General features: G+C 48.2%; 1 protein-coding gene across 5 annotated transcripts in view; it reads right to left on the reverse strand.

The window, feature by feature from the left end:
- LOC138651746 (epsin-1-like) overlaps positions 1-14,039 on the reverse strand; it is a 142,961-nt gene that overhangs the window by 23,655 nt on the left and 105,267 nt on the right. For all 5 annotated transcript variants that reach the window (XM_069742201.1, XM_069742203.1, XM_069742202.1 and 2 more), the window contains 2 exons: positions 9,240-9,326; positions 576-867 (listed from right to left, as the gene is read on the reverse strand). In XM_069742201.1, the coding sequence (XP_069598302.1) occupies positions 576-867; positions 9,240-9,326 (379 nt within the window). The remainder of the gene's footprint in view (positions 1-575; positions 868-9,239; positions 9,327-14,039) is intronic.

The raw sequence follows: 14,039 nt of genomic DNA on the forward strand, positions 1-14,039 counted from the left end.
AACAACTTTGCAATTTTACTTTTGATTCGAAACCCCTTCATTCTCAAGAACAGACCTCCACTGCAATCAGTGGCCAGTAGCTTTGGCTTGGAGTGCAGCGCTTACAAGCTCTTTGCTATAGACGAGCGTGTAAATGTACGAGTTGTTTTAACTAATCTAAAACCTCAGTATTCAGGTAAAATTGGCGTGTTGGCACTTTGCGATAAACAAGTGGGTTTTGGATTGCAGTTTGGGAACTCGGTCTCTAAAAGGTTCGCCATCACTGCTGTAGAGTCTCGTCCTGATGCTCCACAGACCTACATTATAAGAGTCACAGTCTGCCGAGCGCAGCGTGACCGGACCGTCCGCAGCAGTGAAATCACTGAGAAGAACGTCACTGGATAGCAGCAAAAAGCGAGTATATTAACACACAAACTACAAGACATGCACGTATACACACATTTAATCAATAGAATTAAAAAAAAACAAAAAAAAAACAAACAGTGAATGTTTTCAGTAAAGCAAAACATTGAAAAACCTCAGAGCAAAATCTTAACTAGTTGGCTTGTGGCCTAATGTACGACTTTCAAACTCACCTCCTGGATTCCACGGGTCAGACACAGACTTGGCATCTACTGAAGAAACCGCTGGTGTCCCGGCCCAGGGGTCACTGGGAGCACTGTTGGGCTGCACCCCAGCACCCCATGGGTCTGTGCTCGCTCCTGTGGCCACTGGAGGCCCACCCCAGGGATCGGCTGACACTGCTGAAGAGTTCACGCCACCAGACCAAGGATCAGTAGAAGGGGCAGAGGTGGACCCCCATGGATCTGACGCAGGTACAGCAGGAGCAGGTGAACTAAACACATCTGCTAAATCCATCAGGGAAGACTAAAGGAAAACCAGATGATAATGAGCATAAATAACAGAAAGCAAAAACTGTGCTTGGTACAATTATACTGCACGTTACACACAGCAATGAAAAAAGCCATTCTTATCATCCAAAAGAAATGTAAATGAGAGAAATGATCACTGACCAAGACCAAAAGTAAAAACCACAGATGGATATGCCAAGAATGTCTAAGATGGGAACAGATATTGGGGGTTGTCCACCTTTGGGAACTTTTTATCTAGAATTTTGTTTTCCCATTATACAATACAATGCTTGATAAAATGAATTGTTTCATATCGACGGAAAAAAATAAGTTATGGCTCTCAGAATAAAAAGGAGGAAAAAACGAATGTGCAAAGACAGAAAATTGCCATGTTGAAAGGAGTTAAGATACAAAGTAGGAGGGCTACAAAAAAAAAAGTCTTTTCCATCAGCTGAGATGCTCATTTTGCCATAAAATAAGACAAATGTCCTAAAAATAAAAGTAGATAAAGCAAATAGGACACTTAGCAGCATCTTGAATCGGACCTGTGCACAATATAGACCCAATGGGAATTAACAAGCTAGAATAGGAGGAAACCACGATGGCTAAATAGAGTTTATGACAACAAGGGTTAGAGCAAGAATACAATAAATAAATGTGTGTAAAAAACAAACCAAGGCAACAAGGATTTAGGCAGAGAGGCTCATTGCCAAAGAAAGTAAAACAATCCGAAAAATACTCTACATGAAAAAGAAATAAATCATCGTGTTGTTCCCCTCAAAAATAATCTGGATGAAATGGTGGAAGATGATGCGGGAACAACCGATCTACTAAACGCCTTCTTCTCTACTAGTGATGAGCGAACGTGCTGGGATCAGGTCCCCGCGGCTGCATGTCTCATGGCTGATCAATAGGCTGTTTGTTAGCACATGAGCATGCTGGGATAACACCTTATCCGAGCACGTTCACTCACCAGCAGTTGCTACAGAAAATGAGAATAATGGGGCTATGGGAAAATATGTGGAACTGGGTTCTGGGTCTCTGTATACTGCATTGATTTTCCATGGTATGCACTGACTTTACCCAGCTCTCCCTGGCTTCTGAATGTCTCTGTATATTGCACTGGCTTTTCTATGCTTCCCCTGGATCTGAGTGTCTTGGTGCAGCACATATAATCCTTTTAGTATGCTTTCTCACCTATGAGCTTGTTTCCATGACCTGTTTTCATGTATCTCATTGTGTGATCCTGGCATCTCTTTGAGTGGTCAGTCTTACCCCTCCCTCACTTTATGACCTTTGCTTAACTCTCTACATCTGGTCTCCCATACCCAGCCACCTCCTCATTCACACCTGATTGCCCTTAACTGGGGATATATTCACATGCAGGAGTCTGCTATAGACTCAGTCTGCTGCAATTTCATCTTTTAACTTCCATCTTTTTAATTATAATTCTGAATTAGACTGAATTGGACTGGAATTGACTGGAAGGTAACAGAACACCAACCACTATAATGTTTTGGTTTCTATTCTCTTTCACCCCCATACTACTTTCCTTCTTACAATCTCCTGCAATCACTCCACCTAGTAAGGAACTAGTCATTTCTTCCTCCATACTCCCCAGCCATCTCACCTTCTCCTCAGAACTGTTCCTCCACATACAATCCTTTTTATCCAGACACACACGGCCGCATCATGTCCTATCCTGCTCCCGCCTTCTAATGATCTGTCTGCTACTCCTCATTGCTGGTGACATATCCCCAAATCCCGGCCCTCCCCAATTCATCCCCACACTCGTTTCTAACCCCCTGCCACGATCCTCCGCACGTTTTCCCAACCACGACAACCTCATACCCATTCATCCAGCCCCCACTCCCGAGCTCCCCCTACTTGGAGCACTATGGAACGCACGCTCCATCTGCAACAAACTGCCATTTATCCATGACCTCTTCATCACCAACAAACTCTCCTTCCTCGGCCTCACCGAAACCTGGCTCACCCCCTCTGACTCGGCCTCTCCAGCTGCGCTCTCCTATGGCGGATTCCACCTCTCTCACACCCCTCGCCCCAGCAACAAACGCGGTGGAGGAGTTGGCTTGCTCCTGTCCGACACCTGCTCCTTCACTCCAATCCCGTTACCACCCTCCGCTAATCTTCCCTCGTTTGAGGTGCACTCTGTCCGCATCTATGCCCCCTCCAAACTCCAGCTGGCTGTCATCTACCGCCCCCCAGAACTAGCCATCTCCACCTTTCTCGACCACTTCACCACCTGGCTACTTCATTTCCTCTCTTTTGACATCCCCACTATCATCATGGGTGATTTCAATGTCCCCATTGACACTTTCACCTCAGCTGCCTCTAAACTTTTATCACTGACTGCCTCCTTTGGCCTCACTCAATGGTCCTCTGAGGCCACTCACAAAGATGGCCACACGCTGAACCTCATCTTCACCCGCCTCTGCTCCCTTACTAATCTCACTAACTCACCCCTCCCCCTGTCTGACCACAACCTACTGACATTCTCGTCCCTCTCCTCTCCTAGTGTGCAACCCCCACTCCACAAACTCACTCACCCTCGCAGAAATCTCAAACATCTCAACTTACAATCACTCTCGGAGTCCCTTCTCCCTCTCACAGACATAGCTTCCCTTCATGACACAGATGCTGCTGCCACTTTTTATAACACCACAATAACAACAACACTCGATTCGGCCGCCCCGCTCATGCATAGTAAAACTCGTACAATTAACAGGCAGCCCTGGCTGGATTGCCGAGCGGAGATGGAAGCGATCCCACTCTGCCGACCACTTCACTGCATACAAGCAGTCCCTCGCCAGCTTCAAGTCTGCGCTCACTGCCGCAAAACAAACTTACTTCTCATCCCTCATATCCTCCCTGTCCCACAACCCTAAACAGCTTTTCAACACTTTCAATTCTCTACTCCGTCCCCCCGCACCTCCTCCCTCCCCCCTCATTTCTGCTGATGACTTCGCCTCTTTCTTTAAACAGAAGATCGATACGATCAGAGAAAGCTTTGGCCCACAGCGCCCACTGCCCCTCTTAGCTGCTCAACCCTGCTCCTCCAAAACCAGCTTCTCCACCATGACAGAAGATCAGCTCTCCACCCTCCTGTCAAGATCACACCTCACCACCTGCACGCTTGACCCGCTCCCATCCCACCTCATCCCTAACCTTTCCACGGTCTTCATCCCAACCCTAACGCACCTCTTCAACCTCTCACTCACAACAGGTGTCTTTCCCTCATTCTTCAAGCATGCCAAGATCACACCCATCCTCAAAAAGCCCTCCCTCGACCCATCCTCTGTGTCTAGCTATCGCCCAATATCTCTTCTCCCTTATGCCTCCAAATTGCTGGAGCAACACGTCCATCTTGAACTGTCCTCCCACTTCTCCTCCTGCTCCCTCTTTGATCGGTTACAATCAGGCTTCCGTTCCCATCACTCAACTGAAACTGCCCTAACTAAAGTCACCAATGACCTACTAACTGCCAGGAGCAAGCGACACTACTCTGTCCTCCTTCTCCTGGACTTGTCTTCTGCCTTTGACACTGTTGACCACTCCCTTTTGCTACAAATCCTCTCATCCCTTGGCATCACAGACTTGGCCCTTTCCTGGATCTCGTCATATCTGACAGACCGAACATTCAGTGTCTCCCTCCCCCACACCACCTCCTCACTTCGCCCCTTGTCAGTCGGTGTTCCTCAAGGCTCTGTTCTAGGACCCCTACTCTTCTCCATCTACACTTTCGGCCTGGGACAGCTCATAGAATCCCACGGTATGCAGTACCATCTCTACGCTGATGACACGCAGATCTACCTCTCCGGACCGGACCTCTCCTCCTTGCTTACCAAAATCCCGCACTGTGTCTGCCATTTCAGCCTTCTTTTCTGCTCGCTTTCTACAACTGAACATGGACAAAACAGAATTCATCATCTTTCCCCCATCTCACTCTACCCCTCCACCACATCTATCCATCAATGTCAATGGCTGCTCACTATCCCCAGTCCCACACGCCCGGTGTCTCGGGGTGATCCTCGACTCTGCCCTCTCTTTCAAGCCACATATCCAAGCCCTTGCCTCCTCCTGTCGTCTCAAACTCAAAAATATTTCCCGGATCCGTGCTTTCCTTGACCGCAACACTGCAAAAACGCTAGTGCATGCCCTTATCATCTCCCGCCTCGACTACTGCAACCTCCTACTCTCTGGACTCCCCTCTAGCACTCTGGCACCACTCCAATCCATCCTACACTCTGCTGCCCGACTAATCCACCTGTCCCCCCGCTATTCCCCAGCCTCTCCCCTGTGTCAAGCCCTTCACTGGCTTCCTATCGCCCAGAGACTCCAGTTCAAAACCCTCACACTGACATACAAAGCCATCCACAACCTGTCTCCTCCATACATCTGTGACATGGTCTCCCGGTACCTACCTACACGCGACCTCCGATCCTCCCAAGACCTCCTTCTCTACTCCCCTCATCTCTTCTTCCCATAACCGCATCCAAGACTTCTCCCGTGCTTCCCCCATACTCTGGAACTCTCTACCCCAACACATCAGACTTGCGCCTACCATAGAAACCTTCAAAAAGAACCTGAAGACTCATCTCTTCCGACAAGCCTACAGCCTGCAGTGATCCTCAACCTACTGAACAGCCGCACAGCCAGCTTTTCCCTCTCCTAGTGTATCCTCACCCACCCCCTGCAGACTGTGAGCCCTCCCGGGCAGGGTCCTCCCTCCTTATGTACTCGTGTGCCTTGTTATCTGCTCATGTTTAATGTATTTGTCTATATTTGCCCCGTATTCACATGTAAAGCGCCATGGAATAAATGGCGCTATAAAAATGTATAATAATAATAATAATAATAAATACCTGGCTCCGTGATAGGTTGGCGTACACCGGAATACTGAAGGGTTTAAAAAGGTTATCCGAAGAGATCGGCGGAGGCAAGAACTGACAGGCAGGGCCAGTTTTAGGCAAAGAGGGGTCCGGGGCAAAAGTTTAAAAAGGGGCCCTAAATGCTAACATTGTACCGTCGCACTCAAATATTTTGGATGCAGTTACATGGGCTGTCTTCAAGCCGTTAAACAAGCGCGATCAACAATACTGAAGTCGCTCGGCGCGTTTCCCAGTCTCTTTATACACGTTGCCAAAGAATGATGATCATAGAATGATCACTAGTACATATATCTGTCTCCATACAGCATGAAGACATCAGCAGCACATTTGCAGTTTACCAAGGGTGATGTGCTGCTGAGAACAAGGATTGTTTAGTTCCACCATAAATAATCCAATCATCCGATGAATGTTGCTTGTTCATTGGAAAATTGACAACATGTTTTCATCTATGAACTCTTGTCTGCTACATACACACACGCAGCATGTGATACACACGCATACACCGAGCATAAACACACATGTATACATAGAGCACATACAGACATATGTATACACAGAACACATCCATATACAGTGGGTACGGAAAGTATTCAGACCCCTTTACATTTTTTACTCTATTTCATTGCAGCCATTTGGTAAATTAAAAAAAGTTTATCTCATTAATGTGCACTCTGAACCCATTTTGACTGACAAAAAAAAACAAATGTAGAAATTTTTGCACATTTATTAAAGAAAAACTGAAATATGACATGGTCATAAGTATTCAGACCCTTTGCTCAGACACTCATTTAAGTCACATACAGTCCATTTCCTTGTGATCCTCCCTGAGATGGTTCTACTTCTGGAGGCCAGCTGTGTTTAATTAAACTGATAGGATTTGATTTTGAAAGGCACACACCTGCCTATATAAGACCTCACAGCTCACAGTGCATGTCAGACCAAATGAGAATCATGAGGTCAAAGGAACTGGCCAAGGAGCTCAGAGACAGAATTGTGGCAAGGCACAGATCTGGCCAAGGTTACACAGAATTTCTGTAGTACTCAAGGTTCCTAAGAGCACAGTGGCCTCCATAATCCTTAAATGGAAGAATTTAGGGACCACCATAAGTCTTCCTAGACCTGGCTGTCCAGCAAAACTGAGCAATCAGGGAGAAGAGCCTTGGTGAGAGAGGTAAAGAAGAACCCCAAGATCACTGTGGCTGTGCTCCAGAGATGCAGTAGGGGGATGGGAGAAAGTTCCACAAAGTCAACTATCACTGCAGCCCTCCACCAGTTGGGCCTTTATGGCAGAGTGGCCCGAAGGAAGCCTCTCCTCAGTGCAAGACATATGAAAGCCACATGGAGTTTGCTAAAAACACATGAAGGACTCCCAGACTATGAGAAATAAGATTCTCTGGTCTGGTGAGACGAAGATAGACTTTTTTGGTGATAATTCTAAGCGGTATGTGTGGAGAAAACCAGGCACTTCTCATCACCTGCCCAATACAATCCCAACAGTGAAACATGATGGTGGCAGCATCATGCTATGGGGGTGTTTTTTGGCTACAGGGACAGGACGACTGGTTGTCATTGAAGGAAACATGAATGTGGCCAAGTACAGAGATCTCCTGGATGAAATCCTCTTCCAGAGTGCTCTGAACCTCAGACTTGACCGAAGGTTCACCTTCCAACAAGACAATGGTCCTAAGCACACAGCTAAAATAACAAATGAGTGGCTTTAGAACAACTCTGTGACCATTCTTGACTGGCCCAGCCAGAACCCTGACCTAAACCCAACTGAGCATCTCTGGAGAGACCTGAAAGTGGCTGTCCACCAATGTTCACCATCCAACCTGGCAGAACTGGAGAGGATCTGCAAGGAAGAATGGCAGAGGATCCCCAAATCCAGGTGTGAAAAACATGTTGCATCAATGCCAAGACGACTCATGGCTGTACTAGCTCAAAAGCTGCTTCTACTCTATACTGAGCAAAGAGGCTGAATACTTATGACCATATGATATTTCAGTTTTTCTTTTTCAATAAATTTGCAAACATTTTTGGTTTTTTTTTTGTCAGTCAAGATGGGGTGCAGAGTGTACATTAATGAGAAAAAAAAGAATTTTTTTTTTTACCAAATGGCTGCAATGAAATAAAGAGTGAAAAATGTAAAGGGGTCTGAATACTTTCTGTACCCACTGTCTATACAGAGCACATACATACAGACACAGGCATGCACAGAGCACTTACATACAGACATACTGTTGTGTGAAAGTGTTTGCCCCTCCTAATTTTCTATTCTTATGTGTTTGTCACACTTAAATGTTTCAGATCACCAAACAAAGACAGAATGACAGACACAAAATGCAGTTTTTAACCCCTTAACGACTGCCAATATGCATTAAAATGACGGCCGTTAAGGGGCTTTATTCCCTCATTGCCATATTAAAGCGGCGATCAGGAATAAGTCTGTAGCACTCCAACAAATTATTTTAACATTTTTTCCATTCTTTGCAGTTGGTGTTAAGGTTGGGGTTAGGGTTGGAGTTAGAATTGGTTTTTTTTTTTCAAAAGTACAAAAAAAAAATAATATGACGACGATATGACTGGAACTAGTCTGGTAACTGCCATTTTCGTCCTGTCTCTTTCTTATGATGGAGTCATGAGCACAATTGCATCAGGTGCTCCGGTATGCAGAGCTCTGCGGATCTCCAAATGTTTTTTTATGTCCAACAGCCGCAAAACATGCGGGGCAGGGACTCTAGCATGTCAGTCGAGCACCCGCGATATTCGTGCATTGCCGAGCACCCAATGCAGTGTAGTGTAGCGAGCACTTGCACTCAACACTAATGATGATGTATTCAATATGACGACATAATGTTATCAAATTCTGTATCGCACCTGTGGGTTCAAAATGCTCACTATACTCCTGGATAAAATCCTTGAGAGGTGTGGTTTCAAAAATGGGGTCATTGGGGTTTCCACTGTTCAGTAACATCAAGGGCTCTCCAAACGCAACATGGCGACCACCAATTATTCCAGCAAATTTTACATTCAAAAAGTCAAATGGAGCTTCTTCCCTTCCGAGCCCTGCTGTGCGCCCAGACATATTTTCCCCCCACAAATGGGGTATAAAATGATAATGCTATTATCAATGTAGCTTCTGTTAGATGCTGGGGGTCCCAAGGGAATGGGGGCCCTGGGAAATTTCCAATTTCCTCACTCCCTCAATGCCCACCCTGCAGAAAGGTATTTATCATTTACCTGTTCTTACTCTTAGGCCATTAGTAAGAAAAAAGTACAAATGGTCGTAGATAACCCCTTTAAGTACCGTGATAGACACCATTATTCCCAATAATCATAAATTCAATAATAATAGGGACAGGTAAATCAGCATGTTAGGCTATAGGTTGAAGTTGATGGACTTGTGTCTTCGCTCAACCTTAAGTCTATGAAAGAAAAAAAATGTTAAGGTGCCAAGAAAGACGAGATACTTGACCTCTTCCTGTTTTGATGGTGCTTCTTTCCGGCTTTCCTCGATGGCCATTTGCAGTCTGAGGTCATCTCCTCTCCTGATCCGTTCCTCCTAATCAGAAAACGGAATCATCAATATCAGAAAACCATGTATAAGCTAAAGTAAAAGAAGGATAACAGGGTGAATTGTAAGACAAGGGCACTGGCAGTTTATGACGCTATGGAGATGTAATTAGATCATGATGTTTTGGTGAGAGGGTGCAGCAATCCTACTTAGAAGATTCCAGGGGACAGGAATCATTTCTGACACAGAACCATAAGACGCACAGATCAGCAAGTGCCAGAAGTAATAATGACTTCCTACCAAAGCCAAACCTTCCCCTCGCTGGGCTAGTGTGTGGAGAATTTGTGCCATCAGACCAACACTTTGTAATGCAGCCAGGAGGAGGCTTTATCGCACGCTCCAAGGGGACGGCACGCCTCAGTATTGCTATAGCGTGTACGTGCAGTGGGATATTAAAGCACAGTGCAAGTCCCCATTAGTGATATGGTATGTTCCCCTTGATGAATAAGGATTTTTGTCACTAAACTACAAAGTCTTTGTGATTGCAGGGCACGCAGATTTCATGCAATGCAACCCATTCATATTTCACGCAATATCTGCAGCAGGAATATCTGCACAATACCGACATAACCTCCTGTGTTCATACGGATTCCAGGGCACCACAACTCCAGCTCCACTGTTAAAAAGCCTGTGCATCAACTAATATGTCTGCCATAAATGTGTGACAGACAGGAGCCCCCTCTACCATATGCCCCCATTGTCTCTACAGGCAGGATATGCCAGGAATCTCACAGGTAGGAATACCCCCTTACTACGGAGGGGTCAATACTGCTCACACCTTTTCATTTTGAGGCTTCGCACCTATGAAAAGTAAAAAGCTCTGCCGGCGTACACCATGTACCCGTTACGTGAGTGCAGTCCACACTGCCAGGAATCTCTGAATAGGGGCAATCCACAGAAGAAACGCTCAACTTAGCAGAAACTGGAAATTCTGGAGATTCTAGAGGGTAAAAGTGCAGAAAATGGTTCTGTGTCAGAATTCATCCTCTCATCGTGTCCTTAAGGAAACACTTGTGGCAAAACTGGAAGCGGAACTTTGGCCTCAGTGCAGAAGGTTTGGGGTGTGATGGCGCTTTCTGCCGGGCACCTTCAGTGGTGTGCTGAGGACAAGCACGCCAGGCTGCCCGGTGACCTGCACATCATGGCAGCACTAGGCCAGGAACAAAGAAAGTGCTGAACGCAGATCTCCAAAAGGGGCAACTCATGAGTCAAGATCAACCACTGAACACAACGGAATTTATGCCCAGCGTGTCAACAGAGGTGATGACCCCACTCACTCCATCCAGTAAGATTGCTGCGTTACCAGATAAAAGGAGGAGAAATGAGGAGTAACTAACTCCGTGACCCAACAAAGCTCTGGGAGAACAGACACCAGAGCAGTGCCCAGACCAGTGCCTAGAGCAGAGCCCAGTGCAGTGCCCATTACAGTGCCCAGACCAGAGCCCAGTACAGTGCCCAGGAGCAGAGCCCAGGAGCAGAGCCCAGTACAGTGGCCAGAGCAGAGCCCAGTACAGTGGCCAGAGCAGAGCCCAGTACAGTGCCCAGGAGCAGTGCCTAGACCAGAGCCTAGTACAGAGCCCAGGAGCAGAGCCCAGGAGCAGTGCCCAGGAGCAGCAGTGCCCAGGAGCAGCAGTGCCCAGGAGCAGCAGTGCCCAGGAGCAGTGCCTAGACCAGAGCCCAGGAGCAGAGCCCAGTACAGTGGCCAGAGCAGAGCCCAGTACAGTGCCCAGGAGCAGTGCCTAGACCAGAGCCTAGTGCAGAGCCCAGGAGCAGTGCCCAGGAGCAGTGCCCAGGAGCAGCAGTGCCCAGGAGCAGCAGTGCCCAGGAGCAGCAGTGCCCAGGAGCAGCAGTGCCCAGGATTAGTGCCCAGGAGCAGCAGTGCCCAGGAGCAGTGCCTAGACCAGTGCCCAGGAGCAGAGCCCAGGAGCAGAGCCCAGGAGCAGTGCCTAGACCAGTGCCCAGGAGCAGAGCCCAGTACAGTGGCCAGAGCAGAGCCCAGTACAGTGCGGAGCTCACAAGTTGTGATATTGACGCTCACAATTTTAAAAGGTGAAACATTTTTAGCATGTTTCAGCTGCAAAAATCACACTGCAAGCCTTGGGTGCCTTGTGGTAACATGCATGCTTTTTTTTGCAGCCCGGCACAACACCGCAAGCCGTGAACCAGGTCTAAATGTGATAACTGGAGGAAATATTAATAATGGCATCTAATGACAGGTGAAGCAACAGAAATTGTACATTACCTGGACACAAAGCAATGTCCAACCATTTTCCATGACATGAGAAGATGGCGTCTTTGCGGTGAACACTTAGCATTAGAGCGCATAGTAGCTGGATAACTTACACTATATACCCATTGCTTTGTGCCAGGACACAGACAGTGATGGGATCAATCCACAGTAATGCATGCCATACAACTGGGGGGCTGGCTGGGATCATCGGCTTGCTAGACCAGCACCAATATCTGTCCTTACAGTGTCCTTCTAGAGTCACGGTCATGCACATCATGTACCACAAACACAAGAACAGTCCTTTTAGAAGAAGGGAGAACTTCCAGAACCAGAGCAGGAAACTTGCTAAACATTAGATATCCAGGCGGCACAAGGAGAACTTTCTGAGCAAAATAAATGGCTGTTCCTACAGACGAGCACTCGTGATGGAAGCCCTATAACACCTTGAAGGCTTCTTACCTGCCGACCCTGGGGCACTGGGGCAGATCACACACTCACATACTTACAGTTCAATACCAATTCTTCCAGAATAAAGAAACCAAAATTTAAAAGCACAATTTCAAGATTACTTCAGTAAATCATTTTTGTTAAAGCTTTGAATTCAATGTTATATTGTGAAGGGAGAAGCATGAACGTACAGGAAATGATCACATTAGTTACCTAGTAATATGGCATGCACGCGTGTTAGTGTTGTGAAAAGACTAGTATAAATCAGACCCTCACATTCAGGACTGCACTACAGCAGCTCAGCCAGGAAATAGCTCCGGATTTGTTTAAAATAGAAATGCATACAACTTACTAATATCCTTAGAGATGGAAATTCAAGCCAGCCCCCTGCTCCATCACAGACAAAAGTCAGCCAGCCTCCCCCCCCCATCACAGACAAAAGTCAGCCAGCCCCCCTGCTCCATCACAGACAAAAGTCAGCCAGCCCCCCTGCTCCATCACATACAAAAGTCAGCCAGCCCCCCTGCTCCATCACATACAAAAGTCAGCCAGCCCCCCTGCTCCATCACAGACAAAAGTCAGCCAGCCTCCCCCCCCCATCACAGACAAAAGTCAGCCAGCCCCCCTGCTCCATCACAGACAAAAGTCAGCCAGCCCCCCTGCTCCATCACAGACAAAAGTCAGCCAGCCCCCCTGCTCCATCACAGACAAAAGTCAGCCAGCCTCCCCCCCCCATCACAGACAAAAGTCAGCCAGCCCCCCTGCTCCATCACAGACAAAAGTCAGCCAGCCCCCCTGCTCCATCACATACAAAAGTCAGCCAGCCCCCCTGCTCCATCACAGACAAAAGTCAGCCAGCCTCCCCCCCCCATCACAGACAAAAGTCAGCCAGCCCCCCTGCTCCATCACAGACAAAAGTCAGCCAGCCCCCCTGCTCCATCACAGACAAAAGTCAGCCAGCCCCCCTGCTCCATCACAGACAAAAGTCAGCCAGCCCCCCTGCTCCATCACAGACAAAAGTCAGCCAGCCTCCCCCCCCCCATCACAGACAAAAGTCAGCCAGCCCCCCTGCTCCATCACAGACAAAAGTCAGCCAGCCTCCCCCCCCCATCACAGACAAAAGTCAGCCAGCCCCCCTGCTCCATCACAGACAAAAGTCAGCCAGCCCCCCTGCTCCATCACAGACAAAAGTCAGCCAGCCCCCCTGCTCCATCACAGACAAAAGTCAGCCAGCCTCCCCCCCCCATCACAGACAAAAGTCAGCCAGCCCCCCTGCTCCATCACAGACAAAAGTCAGCCAGCCCCCCTGCTCCATCACATACAAAAGTCAGCCAGCCCCCCTGCTCCATCACAGACAAAAGTCAGCCAGCCTCCCCCCCCCATCACAGACAAAAGTCAGCCAGCCCCCCTGCTCCATCACAGACAAAAGTCAGCCAGCCCCCCTGCTCCATCACAGACAAAAGTCAGCCAGCCCCCCTGCTCCATCACAGACAAAAGTCAGCCAGCCCCCCTGCTCCATCACAGACAAAAGTCAGCCAGCCTCCCCCCCCCCATCACAGACAAAAGTCAGCCAGCCCCCCTGCTCCATCACAGACAAAAGTCAGCCAGCCCCCCTGCTCCATCACATACAAAAGTCAGCCAGCCCCCCTGCTCCATCACAGACAAAAGTCAGCCAGCCCCCCTGCTCCATCACAGACAAAAGTCAGCCAGCCCCCTGCTCCATCACAGACAAAAGTCAGCCAGCCTCCCCCCCCATCACAGACAAAAGTCAGCCAGCCCCCCTGCTCCATCACAGACAAAAGTCAGCCAGCCTCCCCTCCCCCATCACAGACAAAAGTCAGCCAGCCCCCCTGCTCCATCACAGACAAAAGTCAGCCAGCCCCCCCGCTCCATCACAGACAAAAGTCAGCCAGCCTCCCCTCCCCCATCACAGACAAAAGTCAGCCAGCCCCCCTGCTCCATCACAGGCAAAAGTCAGCCAGCCTTCCCTCCCCCATCACAGACAAAAGTCAGCCAGCCCCCCT

This window comes from Ranitomeya imitator, chromosome 10, assembly GCF_032444005.1.
Source record: "Ranitomeya imitator isolate aRanImi1 chromosome 10, aRanImi1.pri, whole genome shotgun sequence".
NCBI classification, from domain to species: Eukaryota; Metazoa; Chordata; class Amphibia; order Anura; family Dendrobatidae; genus Ranitomeya; species Ranitomeya imitator.